Here is a 20,245-nt window from a genome sequence, read left to right on the forward strand (position 1 = left end):
AATTGCATTCTAGTGCATTTCGTCAGCAACGTTCAGCGTGAGCCGCTCTCTGATTGGTGCTCACGGTCAAGGTCGTATCGAAACAAGATCATAACCATATCAAATTGTTAAAACAGAATTGTCTTCCTGGTGTGCCACACACCGGGATATTGAATTTCACGCATGAATTGAGTTGAACGGAGAATTAGTAGGTTAGCTGCCTGACAGGACAGTCAACAACTTTTGTACTCGGTGCACCGTGTATTGAGTCAGAAAAGCGTTGGCATTAAACTCTTACTGATCTGGAGCATATACAAACAATTAAACTTAATTACTGAATACTTACATTATTAACTTATTTATCTATGCGTAAAGTCAGTTTTCTAAATACGGAACTTTCTTTTAAGATATCAGTGGAAGATTTTAAAACCATATCATTTTTCTGACGAGATAAAATGTGAGTATTGATTTATCTCCTAGAAACTCTATTTGGACCCACAGCTTATGTTTCTTCCTACCAAAACTTATTTTTTTGGTATTAGCGTTTTTATATTTTTCTTTTTAACTTTTGAATGTCGTTTTCCATTTTTTTTTTAATCCATAATCATTAGAACAATAAAATTTAGCGTCAACGGCCTTTTGTTGCGCTTTAAAGGGTTCATAATTATTTTACCTTCTTAAATAAATAATTGTACAAATAGAATTTAAAAAAATCATTTTTAATGAAGCGTACCCGCAGAAACAAGCACCTAACAGCTATTTCTTGTACCAAATTGGTGGCAAATGACCTAACGGCCTGTCTGGTAGTAAGCGGAGCATTTTTTAACGCCAGTTAAGAACATTCATTCTAGGCTGAACAGTAGCGCTATGACCTGATTTCCTTTCGCTCTATATTCTGTGCACACTTTTCACTGCAATAACACACAACGCCATCTGTTATTTCAGACAATATTCTCGAACCTGCACTAACAATGGACCTTAAGTGTTAAGCACATAGATCAATACATCTGCATATTAATGCACTATTAGACACAGTAGTTATTTCATCAGTATCTGACTTTGAATAGTATTTAAACAGATATACGTAGGGTGGTTCAAAAAACATTTTTTTTTATTTTCCCCTTATTTTGTTATGCTGATAAAATACACCAAGTTTCGTAATTTTATCTCAACTACAAGGGGGTGCTCAACCACTTTGAAAATTTTGTATGTTGTATGAAAACCAAAACAAACAAGTATTTATTATTCAGAATTTTATTTAAGTATCTGTTTTCACATTATTTGCACATGTGATTTATAAGTTTTTAAGTAGAAAAACATTTTTATTTCTATTTTTTATAATTTTTCAAAAGTAAGATTTTTAGAATTTCGACTAAGAAAATCATAAAAAATAGAAATAAAAATGGTTCTTCACCAAACAACATTTAAATCACACTTTCAAATAATGTGAAAACTACTACTTACATAAAACTCAAAAAATAATACCTTGATTTTTTTGGATTTCATACAACTTTGAAAAATTTCAAAGTGTTTGAGCACCCCGTTGTAGTTGAGATAACATTACAAAACTTGGCATATTTAGTCAACAGAACAAGTGTAACAAAATGAGAGGGTGCCGTTTCTTCTAGCTAGAGTTTGAATTTTTCCCATACAAACGTGAACCACCCTAAGATATAGTCCTCCTAATCGATTTCGATAAGAATAAGAATAAGAAAGTTTTTATTGTCCACTGTGTAGGTATACATATAGATGATCTTTACAAATAAATGGTATCAACAGCTGCCCTTTGCGAACATACAATACAATTCTTAAAACTACTTATAAACTAAATTATTTACATTTTGTTGCCACATGCATCGTCAAAAAATTCTTTAAGATTGTAGTACACTTTCCCAATCAGCCAATTCTTTAATCTATACTTAAAAATATTACCTTGCAACATTTTTAATTCGTTCGGTAATTCATTAAATACACGTATTGCTGTTAAAAATGTGCTCTTCTAATACATTGTATTGTTAGCAATTGGACGCATTAAATTAAATTTATATTGAGTCCTTATATTCTCTCTTAACGAGTTTTTCTTCATAAAATAGTCTGGGTAATTTTGAACAAATAGACATAATTCCATGATATATATACCGGTAAGAGTGAGAAGACCCTTTTCTTTAAAAATACTTCGAAGCGAATGTTGGTAATGTAAGCGGTATATGGTGCGTATAGATCTCTTCTGCAAAATAAAAGTAGACTGTATATCGACTGAGTTTCCCCAGTAAATGATACCATATGTTAATAATGGATACACATTCCCGAAATAGGCATTTCTAACTATGTTTTCTGAACATGTTGCGGATAATATTGACAAAGCGTAGCAGTTGCTGGAAATGCTACTGTTAATCTTTTTAATGTGAGCTTTCCAACTTAAATGGGTATCAATAGTCACTCCCAGAAAACTAATACTCTCTACTTCTTGTACCGACACTCCGGCTTCGCTTATGTTTAATGATATGGGAGTTGATTTATAGCTTCTAAACTGCATTAGCTTAGTTTTGTTAACATTGACACTAAGATTGATACTAGAGAGCCACTCTACAACTTTTTTTAGCGTAGAATTAATATTATGTTCAAGTAAAGGTATTTCTGACTTATCCCCTGAGAAAAGTATTGTGGCATCATCCGCAAACAATACACAGAGTTCATTTACAACTTTAGGAAGTTCGTTAACATATATTAAAAATAACAATGGGCCCAGTACGCTGCCCTGGGGAACTCCAATATCTACTGCCTCAAATTCGGATCTGTAATACTCCAAAGTTTTGTTTGATTTACAATATTTAACAATGACTGTCGCTTGTTCTCGATTGGACAAGTAATTCTCAAACAATTTAAGAGCTTGCCCTCTCACACCGATTGTCTCAAGCGATGACGGCGACCTCAGCAATTACGGATTACGGATTACGATACTATACCTAGAAGAAAGACGAAAATCGCCAAAATCGACGTTAGGTATAATACTATTTTAAATGCGAGTTATTGGACGGCTCATATTTCTGAATATGACGATGCTTATATGTTGATTGAACTTTTGACGATGCTTGACTGTTTATAGTTATAATATAAATTGTTTATACGGTATAACAACGGTTTCACTCACTTGAATTTTTAGTCGCTATTGGCGACATGTTTCGGGCCCGTCGGGGGTCCTTCCTCAGGCTCGAGTGCTCAGGTGAGTGGCGGCGGCGGTGAGATATGTCTCACGAAAGTTTAATATCGAGTTATAATATACGCGGAAATTTCAAGTAAAAAAAAAATCTTCAGTCATTTACCAAATTTACTGTTGAAATGTCACGTTGTTTAATCTTACATTCACCTACAGTAATTTCAATATTGATTGACGTCATATTTACTATCGAAAGATATAAAACGAATCACGATTCACGAACATTTGTTACTTTGTTGATTATTTTTGTATCTATTAAATGTAATATGTAATGTATATTACATGCAATTATGTAACGCAAACGAAACTTAAACATTAAGTAATATTGCTACTACATATATGATCGATTTGTATGTACTGTGTATAAACTTACTGTCGTCAGGATAATTCGATTTCTCTTGTTACACGGCTTACACACCTGCTATTATCAAATAGAGTATATACCTAGTCACTACGATCGATTTGTACACATATATACATAGTCACTACGATTGATTTGTACACATTTATGGGCCACGCCGCGTTGCTTTATCGTTTCTTTTTTTACCCAACTACGGTAAAATCAAAATGGAAGGGTGATGACTTATAAACTTTTTAATGTAACAAAATACACATTTCTTGTTAAACTTGGCCGATTACCAATTTCTTTGTAGGTATGAAAAGTTTACCAGGCTCATGAAAGCTGCCGCCATCATATTTAACTATAATCAATTTGTACTAAACGTATACTTTAGGCGTATATTTAATACACGTATATTTCAACTCACCAAAGTTGTATGTGTTATATTTGTATTACGAATCCTCTTACATTTCGGCATTATTGTATCAATTTTTATTTTGTAAATTTCGGTCACGTTTCGTCGCCAATTCGCTAGTCCTTGCATTCAAGTGAAATAAGTAATGAATCTTATATCAAGATTTAAGGCCGTATGAAGGAAGCGAACAAGCTAGAAAAACTAACACATACTATATGTAAATAATAAGCATATACTTATATCAAATTTTGTAAGTTAGCTAGACCAAAACTTGAGGCGCCACGAAAATAAATAAGAAGTAATGGGGTAACTGCAAATACGGGTTAATTTTGAAAAATGCAAACATCTAGACTAGAAGTACTTTTTACTTTGGCAACAGTAAACAAAATTTTATTAAATTTGTAAGTTGCATCTGTCAAATAAATTACATGAAACGAAATTTACCGTTTTAGTTAGATACTGAAGCGTCCCAATGTATTTTTATGATGAATTTGTTAATTTGACGATTAACCACTTTTTACGATGATTCTGGTAAGCAAATTTCACTGAATCCTTCTTCATCTTTTATTATTAAGTAACCACTTTTTACAAACTTATACAAGCTATATGTATACTACGAACCAAATATTAACCAAGGAAACTTAAGAACCCTTTACCCTACAATAGTATAGGCAAAAAACCGCTCATATTTCCTTTCACAAATAGGACATGGACAGTTTCTTTTATAACGGCACTTGCTACCCCTTTCTACCCTTTCTTTGTAGTCTGCGACGCTGAGGGCTCGCGAGGCCTTTTGTGTAGGCCTCACGCTGTTTTCATAACAAGTAACAACACGTCAATGAAGATTCAAGTGTCCCACTTGATTGTGTATTCTATTCCAAAGAAATCAATACAGACATACTAGGGATTATTAAAATTTACCTTAGATGTATGCTTTGGTCGTTTGGTCTACTTTCAAAGGGTGATCATGGAAAGAAAAACAAAAATTGTCTGGTTAGAAGTTAACAATACTGAAACTTAACTTCTGATTGTGACTAACACCGAAAACTTTCGAGTTACCTACCGAACTCTAGGCATTTGTTTCACTAATGTTCTAACTCCTTTCGGGAACAGAAAATAGACAAGAGAAAATTTAATTTGAGTAGATACGATACGAGTACCTTCGATAGCGAGGGCCTAAGCCTCTTTTTAGGGTTCCGTACCCAAAGGGTAAAACGGGACCCTATTACTAAGACTTCGCTGTCCGTCCGTCCGTCCGTCTGTCACCAGGCTGTATCTCACGAACCGTGATAGCTAGACAGTTGAAATTTTCACAGATGATGTATTTCTGTTGCCGCTATAACAACAAATACTAAACCCAGAATAAAATAAAGATTTAAATGGGGCTCCCATACAACAAACGTGATTTTTGACCAAAGTTAAGCAACGTCGGGAGTGGTCAGTACTTGGATGGGTGACCGTTTTTTTTTGCTTTTTTTTTGTTTTTTTTTTTATATGGTACGGAACCCTTCGTGCGCGAGTCCGACTCGCACTTGCCCGATTTTTTTTTTTATTAGGGGACATCTTACACAGATCAACCTAGCCCCAAACTAAGCAAAGGTTGTACTATGGGTGCTAGGCGACGATATACATACTTATATAGATAAATACATACCTAAGAGAGAGATAGTTCTTGAGAGATTAAGGTTCTTTAGTGGTAAAGAACCTTAATCTCTCAAGAACGAATAAGTAGGTATTCCACAACACATACGCCTTAAGTACCCAAATATTTACCATCCACATGTATAAGGAACTTTCTATAAAAGCCATCGTTACCTAACGCTGTTTGCCCACTCGTAACTAAATTCAGCTTAACCTGATCCAACCTTTTCGCCTGGAGCTCAATGCCTTGCCCAAACATAGTTAAGAGACGGGCAAATATTACGGGCTCACTATTTATTTATATTCCCCAGCAAATCTCGTGTAACGAGCTCATCTCGGTTCGGACCCTTTACACGGATTACACAAGCAGATACGTCACGAAAAACACACGTTCACAGATATAGCACGCGTGAAGGCCGGTGCCACGATTCGCGCGTTAAGTAACGTTCCGTACCCAAAGGGTAAAACGGGACCCTATTACTAAGACTTCGCTGTCCGTCCGTCCGTCCGTCCGTCCGTCCGTCCGTCCGTCCGTCTGTCACCAGGCTGTATCTCACGAACCGTGATAGCTAGACAGTTGAAATTTTCACAGATGATGTATTTCTGTTGCCGCTATAACAACAAATACTAAACCCAGAATAAAATAAAGATTTAAATGGGGCTCCCATACAACAAACGTGATTTTTGACCAAAGTTAAGCAACGTCGGGAGTGGTCAGTACTTGGATGGGTGACCGTTTTTTTTTGCTTTTTTTTTTGTTTTTTTTTTATATGGTACGGAACCCTTCGTGCGCGAGTCCGACTCGCACTTGCCCGATTTTTTTTTTATTAGGGGACATCTTACACAGATCAACCTAGCCCCAAACTAAGCAAAGGTTGTACTATGGGTGCTAGGCGACGATATACATACTTATATAGATAAATACATACCTAAGAGAGAGATAGTTCTTGAGAGATTAAGGTTCTTTAGTGGTAAAGAACCTTAATCTCTCAAGAACGAATAAGTAGGTATTCCACAACACATACGCCTTAAGTACCCAAATATTTACCATCCACATGTATAAGGAACTTTCTATAAAAGCCATCGTTACCTAACGCTGTTTGCCCACTCGTAACTAAATTCAGCTTAACCTGATCCAACCTTCTAGCCTGGAGCTCAATGCCTTGCCCAAACATAGTTAAGAGACGGGCAAATATTACGGGCTCACTATTTATTTACATTCCCCAGCAAATCTCGTGTAACGAGCTCATCTCGGTTCGGACCCTTTACACGGATTACACAAGCAGATACGTCACGAAAAACACACGTTCACAGATATAGCACGCGTGAAGGCCGGTGCCACGATTCGCGCGTTAAGTAACGTGGTTAAATTTTTTAACATTTAAAAGTAAGGTATGCCGAGGACGAAGTGGCATTATTTAATTTGATCTTAGAACGCTTAAATGAAGGTAAAGCCTGTCCGATTTCTAAGATCAAGTTCGTCATACATTTACTATGGCGTACGTTAGACTATAACTACTTAAACGAATGTGGCTAGTTAAGATCGCCAACCATTAAAACCACCCGGGCATGTCCTTAGCCCACGGAAAAATATATTTTGCTTAGCAAGTTTCGAAGAAAATATTTAAGGAAATATTTTGTTTACAAAATCTAAATTATTCACCATTTCCCACTACTGAGCATCCTGTGCGTGTGAAAAGGTGCCAATGGTCATGAAAATTTTATAAGAACGTTTAACAGTTCTAAAATACTCGACCAATATTGCGGCAGATGCCATTAACGCTCCCCACTTCTCCGTGAATTTGTGCGTCATCCTTTAAACTTTAAAGGATGACGCACGCAAGAATGGTCCGGATCCAGGCTATGGCGTCCGAAACGCCGTTCCTATAGAAAGCGTCACGTAATCACCGATCACCCATCACAGAAACCGAAGTGTCGGTCACCTCTGTCATCCTTAAATGATAAATGTGGCAAATCTGCCCTAATATTATTTTATACAATCTTTGTCAACGGCATTATCTGTTTGTTACGAAGAACATGACGTGAATCTTGTTTTGCGATAATTTCTGCCCGTCTGATTTGACGTTGTTATGGAAATTTTATTTATTATATATTCGCCGAAAGGGTTGCGTGTAAACTGTGTAAAACCGAAACGGTTTGATATTTTATTAGTAAGGGTGTGACAATTGCATCTAGCTTTTGAATATTTTGGAAAATGTAGGTATATATAAATATAAACTATTTGCGACAGTAGATTATTCCAAAGCGTTTGACAGCATATCGCACCATGCCATCTTCACAGCTTTACATCATCAAGAAATAGCCCCTAATTACATCCAACTTCTAAGCACTGTATATAAACATAGTACAGCCGCCATAAAATTACAGTCTTCTGGCCCGTCCTTCGAAGTACAAAGGGGAGTTAAACAAGGAGATCCGCTATCGCCGAAACTTTTCACCAGCACATTGGAACATGTCTTCCGGAAGCTTGCGCCGCGTTGGGGAGACAAGGCGTCGGCGCTGGTTGTCGGCGAAAAAAGGTTAACTAACCTTCGCTTCGCCGATGATATAGTCCTTTTTTCCTCAACGGCATCCGAGCTACATCTTATGCTAGAAGACCTTAGCAACGCAAGCCTCGATCAAGATGAATATGTCAAAGACCAAAGTCATGTCCAACAGCACAAAACGTAAGATTGAGGTAAACGGAGAACACATTGCATATGTCCATGAATACCTTTATTTGGGCCAAATAGTCTCTTTCCAGGCGTTATGTTTAAGTTCCCTCGTTATTAATCAACTCAATGTAGGTACTTAAGTAGTAGGTAAGCTATTTGGGATTATATTTAAAGAAAAATTTAAAGTTCATCAATTGTAGGACAGTTTTGAAGCAGGCAAACGCCCTTTTCTATTAAGATTTTCTTTACTTGTAACATAATTATGGTTTGATCGTACGATCCAGAGCGTAGTCCAAGACAGACTTTTTATTCGCCTCAAAGTGACCCACTGCTAGGCGAACTCTTTCTCACCAGACTTAGCCAATATTTATTTTCCTTAAGAATAACTGCCCGCAGGGCAGCTTGTGGCGAGCTGTTGGGAAGTAACGACCCCACGGACCCGAGTGCTCCCGAGAGTCGGTCAGGGTCTCCGTCTCCGGCGTGTCTTCGTCGGTCGGAGTGGACCCCAAGGGGACCCGCAGGACTCTCAGCTCTGGCTTGCCTTAATTGGCCGTCCAGAGAGGAGTCGTTAGAGCTATATGCTCCAGGGGTGGAAGTGAAAGATGCATAAGACGCGAGTTGGCACAGTGGCTGCTAACAGCCACTGGGTAGAAAGCGGCGCACACCTCTCGACACCCCTGAGCCGCTCACACCGATGTTGCTCCTGGTCGTCTTGGCGACGGCAGTTTCAGGGGCCCATCTAGTGCGCGGCAAGTCACCACCTGCCTCGATAACTTGTGTAAACATTGTTATGGCAGGTGTCCGTACGTCTTTGTAATAACCCAGTCTCATAGTCCACCCAAACTTCAATCCATAGACCGGTATACTGTTCTCTTTTTCTACAATAGTCCCAATGCCTGCTGAGACCGGTTCATGGGTGTCTATTGTAGCACCTGTGAACGGGTTCCAGCAGGCGTTCTACATGACATAAAAGCTCTCCAAGGGGCCTCTACGTGTTGGATCTGTGTCCCCACGCAAGCCTATCAAAAAGCCGGGATTATAGGCCCGTGATATCCAAGGAGATACAAATAACTACATAGCATAATAGGTATACAATCATTATTTTTAGTTAAACCCAAAGATACACATAGTCTGCATCTCTGTTATTAATAGACCTTTTAAGAGATTCATTGTAATCCAGCCACTTCAACATTCGGCCGCAAAGGCTATGTGTATCTTAAAGTCTCTTAAGTTGTAGCCACTTCTCTTAATTGGGTCGAGGAAATAGAACACGGACAATTATTATTAATAATAACGAAGGTCAATGACAGAGGACCTTAAGAGCTACTAATTTGATCCCCATATATGTACTCGTACGTTCAGAAAAAAATAATGGTTTTGAGCCAGTGTTGTGAATTACGCTTATTTTTAGAATTAAAGACTCGAGCCCTTAAGACTCGACTATATTTGAGAATTGTATTTATTTATTTTACGCGTATGGATGTAAGAAATCGTCTTTGCCGCCTTTGAGGCGTTAAGCCTCGATAGTCTTAAGGGTTCGAGTCTTTAAGCCTCGAAATAAGCGTTATTTACAACACTATTATAAGCCCTATTGTGAGAATCACGTTTGTAACTCACTGGTTACAAAGCCTTCACTTTAAAACTCTACAGTATTTTGAAAGAAAAGATATTACGTTAGTTTGCCAAACGCTGCCCATTAAAATAGCTAAGTACGTAGTACCTATATTCACTTTAAAAAAAAACCGGCCAAGTGCGAGTCGGACTCGCGTTCCAAGGGTTCCATACATTAAGTCCGACTCACGCTTGACTGCACATTTCTAATAGGTTTTCCTGACATCTATGGGTAAATAATTATGTTGTGTATGTTTTTCAAAATTTTTGTCCCAGTAGTTTCGGAGATAAGGGGGAATGGTAATTTTTTGCCTATTTTCTTAAATAACTTCTAACCTATTTATTTTAAAATTATAAAAAAATATATATTTGAAATTCTCAAAATAAGCTCATTCATTTGACATAATTATAACACTATATAGTTTGGAAAACTTTATTTATTAATTTTCTCATTTACCCCCCACAAGTGGCCCCATGTTTAAAATTCATTTATTTACGTTACATGTCCGTCTTTGGGTCACTAATTTACATATGTGTACCAAATTTCAACTTAATTGGTCCAGTAGTTTTCGAGAAAATAGGCTGTGACAGACGGACGGACAGACAGACAGACAGAAGCACGAGTGATCCTATAAGCTATAAGGGTTCCGTTTTTTCCTTTTGAGGTACGGAACCCTAAAAAATAGCGAATTAGAGTTTTTTTTTATTTCAGGACGTTTAATTTTTTTCTAATAGCATTATGTTTTTGCTGTGAAATGAATTAAAACATAAATCGGTTCACTTTTATTCAAATAACATTCGCTTGAACATTGTTCCGTTTTTAGTCAAAGTTAAATCCAATAAACGTTTAATAACTGGTAAACACGAAGTTGTTTTCCTGTTTCGAAGTCGAGCGGTAGCTATTCAAGCTATAGGTTGCGGTGTATAAACCGAGCGACGGAAATGTTGATTAAAACATAGATTGACACACTTATAGTCCGACAAGAAATTGTAGAAAATTATTGAGGGCGCCACTTCCTACGTAACTGTCATATTTTTGACGTAAAGTGCTTAAACATGGCAACAACTTAGTATGGAAATTTATTAGTTCCATTTTAATTTCTACTATTTTATGTCGCACTATAAAAGCTAAGCCTCAATTCGTTGCGTTAGAGTCACATTTGATGCGTTAACAAAGTTTCAACCACCCACGAAATCCCTTAGACTTCAAGTATAATCCGCTGTTCACACCACTAAATTGTACCTGTCCCACACTATTTTATATACATAAACATAATCATTAAAGGCCACGCGCACTGACCAAAGTCTCGCGTAAAGGGGCCCACAGATTACCAGTTCGCCTGACGATATCAGCCTGTCAGTTGTTCGGAACTGTCACTTTTTACGTTTAACTGACAGGCTGATCGTCCGGCGAACTGGTAACCTGTGGGCTCCTTAAGACTGTGATAGGATGCATCAGATAATGCACTAAAAATAGTGATCACGAACATGAAAAGCGGATTATTGTACTTCAGAATACGCGTTAACAGTAGCAGTACGACTAGCATATCTTGCGGGCAAGAAGGACAGACACTCGCGATTTGATATTTAAAGCGCGACACGTTGTAAGATATGCTAACCTTAGAAGTTAGGTAACCGGTCTTGTAGAAATAAATTATACTAATGCTTGCAGTCCTAATCAGTAATGGTCGTCCTAAATATCGGTGGGCGGATCGAGTGGTGGCAGATCTCCGGGAGCTCGGCGACAGTGAAAACTGGCGTGAATCCGCGCAGGACCGGGTAAAATGACGTGTTTTTGTGTTGGAGGCCAAGACTCATTTTGGGTCATCGCGCCAAACTAGTAAGTAGGTAAGTAAGTTATGCTGCAGTAGCAGAGAAGACATTAGGAATGTTAAACCCGAACTTAAAAGATACGAAGAAAGATGAGGTCCACAAGCTTACAGTAGTCAGGAACCGCCAGTAATATAATGAAATCAGGGGCCTTACCAAGTTACCAAGATGCCCTTATTGGGTCGTTCTCTCATTTCGTGCAAATCGGTGATGTTCTCTCGATTTGTAAATTTTCTTTTAAATGGTAAATTTTTGGGTTTTCATGCATTGTGGATTCATTTATTGACACTTTTATGCTAAAGGCACCTTCGTAACCTTATTACTTTTCATTTAATAAGACTGGTGGTAATGAACTACGCGCTGGTAATGAAATGGGCATGGATGGTAATTTTATCAGTGGACGGTAATGAAACAAACTTATGAAATCGCAATAAAAAAACTTTATTTAACGAAAATTAACACCATTAATATAATTAACAACATTAAAATCACGTGTCTCAAGCGCTGTGCAGACGATCAAGCCGACTTAACAAATATTCCGGCTTGACATTCGCGACTTATGATTTACCACCTAGCTTGTAGCGATTGTCAAGCACAATTTACGTAATTGAAGACGTATTTCGTATTGTTTATTTATTTAATGTTTACACAGCACTACATCAGTCTTATCACCAACACACTGAGACACTACATACTTTAATTTAAAATTAACATCCAAATACACTCGACTGCCAATCCATCCACCGCAGCTCCATAAACTCGCAAAATCTCAAGCAAGGGTTATATTTCTAATGTCCGGTACAAAAAGTCTTACAAGCCTCTCTACTAGTTCAAGGCAGTCAGAGTCTCCACGAAAAGCCCAACAAGCTAAAAGTAGTAGGCTTAAGTTGTGCCTCACCTCCAAAAACATGAAGCCCAGGGTTACTAAAATAAATATCTTTTGGTAATACATCCTAAGGAAATTCTTTTGACCTTTTCCAATAGTAGAATGTACGTTGACTCGTAAGGGATCCAGGCTATCCAGGACGCCTCCAACTTGCTTCTAACCAGAACATTGTAAAAAACTTTTATGGGGCAAGGGAAATGGAATTCTCTGACGTTGCGAGTGACAAAGCCTAATCTACTGAATCTACAGTGGCAAGTGCTTTGATGTGGTCGTGAAATGTTAGCCGCGTATCGAATATGACCACAAGATCCTTTACTGAGACGACTCTTGTTATTACAAGAGTCTATTGACCCAAGAGTCTATTGGCTCAGGTCCAAGAAAATATTGAGCATGTGTAGGAAATAGGGCTCGATTAAAACTACACACTTGACACTTAGCCGCATTGAAAGTCAGTTTGTTATCCCGACTCCATTGGAACAGAGATGAAACATCCTCCTGCAGCAACTTACAATCCTCCTCCTTCTTAACTCAATATACCAATTTAAGATCGTAGGCGTAGAGTAGACAACGAGCGTTATGGATAACCGAGAGCAGGTCATTGACCATTATTCCAAATAGGAAAGGCCCCAAGATTGAATCTTGGCTGTCACCAGAACGAGTATGGTACGGATCTGGTACGAAGTGGCCATGCTGGTCGTTGCGTACTGCGGTTGATCACGCAGATAACTGGCAAAAATGTTAAGCAAATGTGGATTGAACCCAATAGCGTCTAGTTTGTGTAGGAATACATCGTTATCCATACGATTGAAGGCTTTTCGGAAATCATAATACAGGACGTCTACCAGGATACCCATATCCAGATGCTCTGAGATGGTGTAAACCAAGGTCAGGTTAGTTTCCACAGACCGTTTCGCTCTGAAACCATGCGGAGTGTTGCACAGGAATAATGGTTTCACTTGTTTCGACAACGTGCCATGGAGTATGGACTCAAACAGCTTTGCTAAAGCTGAACGAAAAGAATACCTTGACTTTGGGATCGGTCTTACCCGTGAAATCTTCCAATGGTGAGGATATGTACTTGTGGAGAGTATGTACCAGATTAAGCATGAAGTGTATTGGACCATTCTAATGCTCTAAACACCCCTTTAAGATATATGCAGGTACCTACGTAGTCTGGACCAACAGCATAGAAGCCCGAAAAACTTACTTTTGCGTTAAGACCCCTTATGCAGGTACCTAAGTAGTCTGGACCAACAGCATAGAAGCCCGAAAAACTTACTTTGGTGTTAAGACCCCTTACATTTTGGTGAATTAGATCCAGTGAAGGTTTCGAATCAGGATTCCGAACTAAGTATTACTGGTTGGTTTTTGTCTGACTCCCATTGACGTTGGATTTACGAAATGACCACGATTATCGGGCTACATAGTTGGAAATAAACAGGATTCATACATTGTCGAGGGTACTCCTATTTTGAAAGTCTTGGAGTCCCCTTTGAGCTTAAGTTCGTCGACAGTGCACCATGAATAACAGCAGATATGCCCGTATGTCCTCCGATTGTCAAGCTATATTCCACAGATGGATGAACTTGCGATGCTCCATCGCCCTGAGAGGTTTACACCGTTTTTTACTGCTGGTATCAGTTTTCTGAGATTTATCACGCACGGGTTGGGAATTGTCGCTTTTGACAGCGGAGGCACTATTATTACTTATCGGCCTGTGTTTATGTTCATGTAGTTTCTGCCTTTTATTCCAAACATTTGCCCCGTTCTCTACCTTATCGTCGACAGGTACCTGATGATTCCAATTCCAACTCACTTAGTCTCTTAGTAACGTGTCAAATTTCTCAGCACAGTCCTTGAGTGCGGTCTGGTATTGTATGTAGAGCGGCAGGTTATGTTAATCTACTGCGCTCTAGTTAGATCCATAAATCACCAGTTGGGCTCCCCTATATATTATTACATACAGTTTTAAATGCTTATACCAACATACTATTTATAATAACTTAACCCTCTTTCCATTAAATGCACTGCCTCTAATACATTATCATTACCTTCTAAATTCGTTCATTACCTTCCCTGGCAAAATTGGAAGGAAAAGAAATGAATGAAACAGATATGAATGAAGTTTTGGAGGTTTTCGTCGCCTAGGTCGGTTGATATCAGACCTTGATTTCGCAGAATAAGCCACCCGAAAGGCAACCCTAAAACACATCAATTAGGTATAATGTTAATAATGTACAATTGGTACTTACTGTATAAATCACTAGATGGCGATGAAGATTTATCTGAACCACACTCCTTCCCGACACGAGAGAACGTAGGTATTTTCGTCAAAAGTAACATACGGACGACCGCTGCGGTAGCACGCGGCCAACTGACTAACGAACAATGTGTTGTATCCGCGGGAAGTGCTATATACCCTTGCTATATAGCAAAATATAGCTAATCCATTTCTCGCGCCGGTAATGAAGAAAATGCTTGGACCATACACTTATAAGGCTGTATAGTTTTATTGTTAATTTCTTAGAGTATAATATTATACGATATAAAACATAACTAAATTACTTGTTTACTGAACCAAAAAGAAGTTTTCTATTTTTAGTATCTTAAGGTTCAAATGGAGGTCAAAGTATAGCTTCACGCGATACGTGCAGAGAGGAATGAAAATAGTGGGGGTTAATTGTAAATATAAAGAAAATAACCACCTTTTTAGAATTGTTCATGGCGGGCCCATATACTTTAGGTCCTATGTTACAACCTTGCATTGACAGGTATTCGAAAACACCAACACATTTTTGGTAAATTGCAAATAATACCGATTTGCACGAAATGCGAGAATGACCCTATTGCGATTCTGTTTAGGACCTAAACTGAATTGCTAAAGGACGGAGCTATATAAGTCGTATAACTCCGTCCCTTAGCAATTCAGTTTAGGTCATAAACAGAATCGCAATAAGGACATCATGGTGCCCCAGCTAGCACTTACCTCAGCAGCAGTCACCGCGCCAGGAATGTTGATCGCGAACATGAAGGGTGTATTAACACGCTTCAGAATTTCGCGGAAGTCTAGATGGACTCCACGGGGCCGCAAGAGTCTGAAGTATGTGTTTAGACTGGACCCACGCGACGCGAGCTCCGTGCCGAATAGACGCATGAATCCTGAGCCTGTGGATGAAAGCAAGCAGTTAAGAATGGACCTTTCATATGTGTGTGTGGTGGTCAAAAATCGTGGGTCCAAACCTTGTTTGTGCTGTATAGAGCAAAAAAAATCGTTCTCGAAAAACATTATTAAAAATTCGGTCAGAATCTTTATCGTACTCAGACGTTAAAGGTGTTAAAAATAAGTAAATCAACGCGTTATAATTACCTACACATTAAACGATTAATATTTTTGTATAAACTTTAACCGATCATCGATTATTTGTAAATCATTTACGGTTCTTTGTTTCACTTACGAATGTGCTTAAATTGTTGCACATCTACCTATAACTAATACCTTTTGAATAAAAGTTGAAAATTAAATGATAATTAAAAGAAAGTATAATGTACCTACGTAAGTGACGCATAAAGACTTAGATTGTTGTATAGAGACTAAAATGATGAAAACAAGCTACGGTTAACTGTTGTTATAAATAAAACGGAATTCCCAGTAGTCCCTTAGCTCATCAGCTGAGATGCTAAGTCATTTCCGAGCCACTTAATATTATAAGTATCATCTTCTTTTCGCAATCCGACTATAACATTAATTATTTTTGAAATACAAACACATTTTATTATAAACATCTAACGTGATTATAACCTGAACACTGCATACCATTACTTTTCTGCTTCTATTTTATTTCCTAGTTTGAACAACTGTATCTCCATTCAGCCGTGGCTAACATCAAAACATTTCCACGACCCTGCACAAAGAGGTCTCATTAGTTCTTGCCTATAACTTCCTCAGAACCTGAAGGTCGGATGTGTCTAACAACAAAATAGGACATCTGACGGAAGTGGTAAAAATACTGCTATTTTGTGGTCCTCATTAATGAATACAACAACTGAATGTTGTCGGAAATGTACCTCTAGTGGTAGTTAAACGTTGTGAAATAGTTTTTAAAAATTGTAGCATGGATATAAATTTATATATGACTAAGTTAAATCTAATAGAAAACTAAAATAGATCTAAAAAACCGGGCAAGTGCGAGTCGGACTCGCGCACGAAGGGTTCCGTACCATAATGCAAAAAAAACGAAAAAAAAAACAAAAAAAAAAAACGGTCACCCATCCAAGTACTGACCACTCCCGACGTTGCTTAACTTTGGTCAAAAATCACGTTTGTTGTATGGGAGCCCTATTTAAATCTTTATTTTATACTGTTTTTAGTATTTGTTGTTATAGCGGCAACAGAAATACATCATCTGTGAAAATTTTAACTGTCTAGCTATCACGGTTCGTGAGATACAGCCTGGTGACAGACGGACGGACGGACGGACGGACGGGCGGACGGACGGACGGACGGACGGACGGACGGACGGACAGCGAAGTCTTAGTAATAGGGTCCCGTTTTACCCTTTGGGTACGGAACCCTAAAAATGGCCCCTGCGGCATAGTACGAAAGACGCTGGTGGCATTTACTCGCTGGATTTTTAAACTAGAAAAGATTTACGAAAAAGGGTTCTATATCCAATTGCTGGTAAAGTAATTTTATTAATGGAATCAGTGAAAGAACATGGGTCAGTATGGAACAATAAAAATTAAGAATCATTTATCCGTAAACATATTTTGATTATTTTATACATTTTCAATTTTATTTTAAGTTTTAATCGTGTGTCGATAGATGGCAGTAAATGTACCGTGACTACAAAATTGACAATGACAGGACCCCTCTATACTATCTATTCTTTTTACTTAAACGAAAGCAAATCCATTAATAAAATAACTTCCCCCCAACTGGATATAGACCCCTTTTTCGTAAACCTTTTCTTAAAAAATGTTCCAGAATATAAAAGTTATTTTCGCTCCCCTCTGTTTTTAATTCACCTAATTAACTAGGCTAATTTAAAAACAACCCTTTTAACCTCTTTTTTATTATAGGAAGCTACATTGGATTGCTCTTGGGCCCTGGGCCTTCGTGTTACAAAAATAAAGCTAAAGGTCTTAATAATATGAAAGTTAAAGTTAAAGTTAACCTAAATTTCATCGCTCGGTCATAGTCATAGCAAAGAGAATAGATAGTATAGAGGGGTCCTGTCATAGTAAATTTTGTAGTCACAGTAAATTTACTGCCATCCATCGACACACGACCAAAACTCAAAATAAAAACGTATAAAACTATCAAAAAATTCATATATATGGATAAATAATTTTATTATTTTTATATCATTTTGACCCATGTTCATTAACTGATACCTATGTGTTAAAATTGTTAAATATGAAACGGTGTCGTCACGCCATCTAGCCGAGGATAGGCCAAAGGTGTATGCGCTACCTGTCCGAGAATGACTTTTTCTTGACTTCCGAGGCACGTTTTTTCCTTAGACTTTATTCATCTTATACGGAGTTACATATGTCTTTGGTCATATGTATCCCATTGGTCGTTAAATTAAAAATGTAAGCAATAATTATTGCGTTTTTCACGTTTGTGGTAGGTAAAATGGGTTGGTCGAAATACGCACACATAATATGAGGTTATTTTGCTGTTTTACTCCTGTATTTTTTATACATCCATGAGCATTTATATAAACTGTAGTCTAATTATCAATATAAAAAGTAAACCTATGGTTTGCACTTAATCCACCGCCCATAAATAATTAAAGTCCACCTAAATCCGGCCGTTAAGGGGGCAATATCACAGATGATGTACGTACTCACGTAACTTTTCCAACCTCGCATCTTGCGCTACGTTGACATTTCAAAATCAATCTCACCCACTATAACTTAACGCTCAAATTCAAATGTACAACATGAGTGTTACGTGAGGTTTGGAAAATAAGACTAGATAATGCGGCGTAAAATAGATGAGACATACCTAAATAAACCAAAATGGATAGGGAATACATAAAATTAATTGCGCAAAACCAGGATGAGGCAATTCATGTAGTATTTTGTGTGGATCGTTCTCATCGGATTTATCTATGCCTATTTATCATTATGTATAAAAACAAACAGGTGAATTGGAAAACAAACAGCAATAGAGTCTGTCTACGCTAAGTACTAGGAATTAGGATCTGACAAAAAATATTATTGTACGTAACATTTTTCTATACCGTTAAATGGTCCTATTTTGCTTTCCTGTGGGTAGTTATGCTCCAGTTTTGTGTTTAATATTATCAAATAATATATTTTACGGTATATTTTGTTTTTCAAGTAATATTGAACCATTACTGATTGGTGGTGGTCAGAATTCCAGCCCTAGTGAAAGACTCCGAGATACGATATATGTTAAGAGTAGGTATGAAGTTAATCACTGAGGCAATTATACAACGTAAAAGAATTGGTAAATTTCTTGTTCACACTTTACTCGTGGTATTCGTAGAAAATATTTTGTATAAAACCACACAAATTTAAGTTTTTCAGTCTAACACATTCACCGCTAAGCTTCTTCAAATAAATATTTCATCTCCGACTTTCATCACTATTTTATTCATCACGTTTCTCATTCACTACCCTCATAAAATTAAGCACATCTTTATATTGGGAACTAAGGGATACTTTTTCCGAATGGTTTACGATGTTTGCCTACTGTGACCTCGATACTATTTTCTTCCCCGAATACCTCGGCAGAAACTCCCAAGTGCAAATAAATAACGACCCGAATAACAAATAACACCAATGAAATATTATCACAAAGAAACTCAATTCGACAGAGTAGTAAATAAACTATTGTTGATAAACTGTTTGATTTACAATGTAGGTACGAGTATGTCATATACAAAAGAAAAAGTGACCAAGGAGGTTGATTGTAATTTAACAATTTATTCGTATGTATCAAAGACATATGTAACTTCGTATAAGACGAATAAAGTCTAAGGAAAAAACGTGCCTCGGAATTCCAGTAAAAGTCATTCTCGAATAGGTGGCGCACACACCTTTAGCCTATCCTCGGCTAGATGGCGTGACGACACCGTTTCATATTTAACAATTTTAACACATAGATATCAGTGAATGAACATGGATCAAAATGATATAAAAATAATAAAATCATTTATCCATATATATATGTCGCAGTCGGATCGTATAATCCGCCGTATTACATTACGGCTAGCCGTTTTCAAAAACAGGGGCGTTTTGAAATGCGGCGGTTTAACGATTAGCCGCATTGAATGCGGCTGAATGAAAATCCGCCGGAATGTATTCGGCGCCATACGTTCTTCAACACGGCTAGCCGTAATGTAATACAGCGAGTCATTAGCCGCCGCTTTGACAGTTTTTAGTTCCCATTTTTAACACCCGTGGCGCTGCCTGACAAACGCTGGGGTGTCCATCAAATCTGGAGTTCGTCGGACTGTTTCTTTTCAAAAAACATTTCTTTCGCAACTTAACTAGACGGAGCCCCGCGAACGCGGGGCTCCTATTTCTGAGCGGTTTGCCCTTCGGGCATCTGAAGCTACCTAACGAACCTAACCTACCTACCTATTGATTTAGTGAGACGTCCGTGAAAACATTA

General features: G+C 37.8%; 1 protein-coding gene across 1 annotated transcript in view; it reads right to left on the minus strand.

Moving 5' to 3' along the window:
* The window catches only part of LOC134794892 (head-specific guanylate cyclase), a 123,783-nt gene that overhangs the window by 25,013 nt on the left and 78,525 nt on the right, over positions 1-20,245 (minus strand). Inside the window, exon 7 of the mRNA XM_063766731.1 lies at positions 15,581-15,759. Coding sequence (XP_063622801.1) covers positions 15,581-15,759 — 179 coding nt within the window. The remainder of the gene's footprint in view (positions 1-15,580; positions 15,760-20,245) is intronic.

The sequence above is a fragment of the Cydia splendana genome, chromosome 11, assembly GCF_910591565.1.
Source record: "Cydia splendana chromosome 11, ilCydSple1.2, whole genome shotgun sequence".
NCBI lineage: Eukaryota > Metazoa > Arthropoda > Insecta > Lepidoptera > Tortricidae > Cydia > Cydia splendana.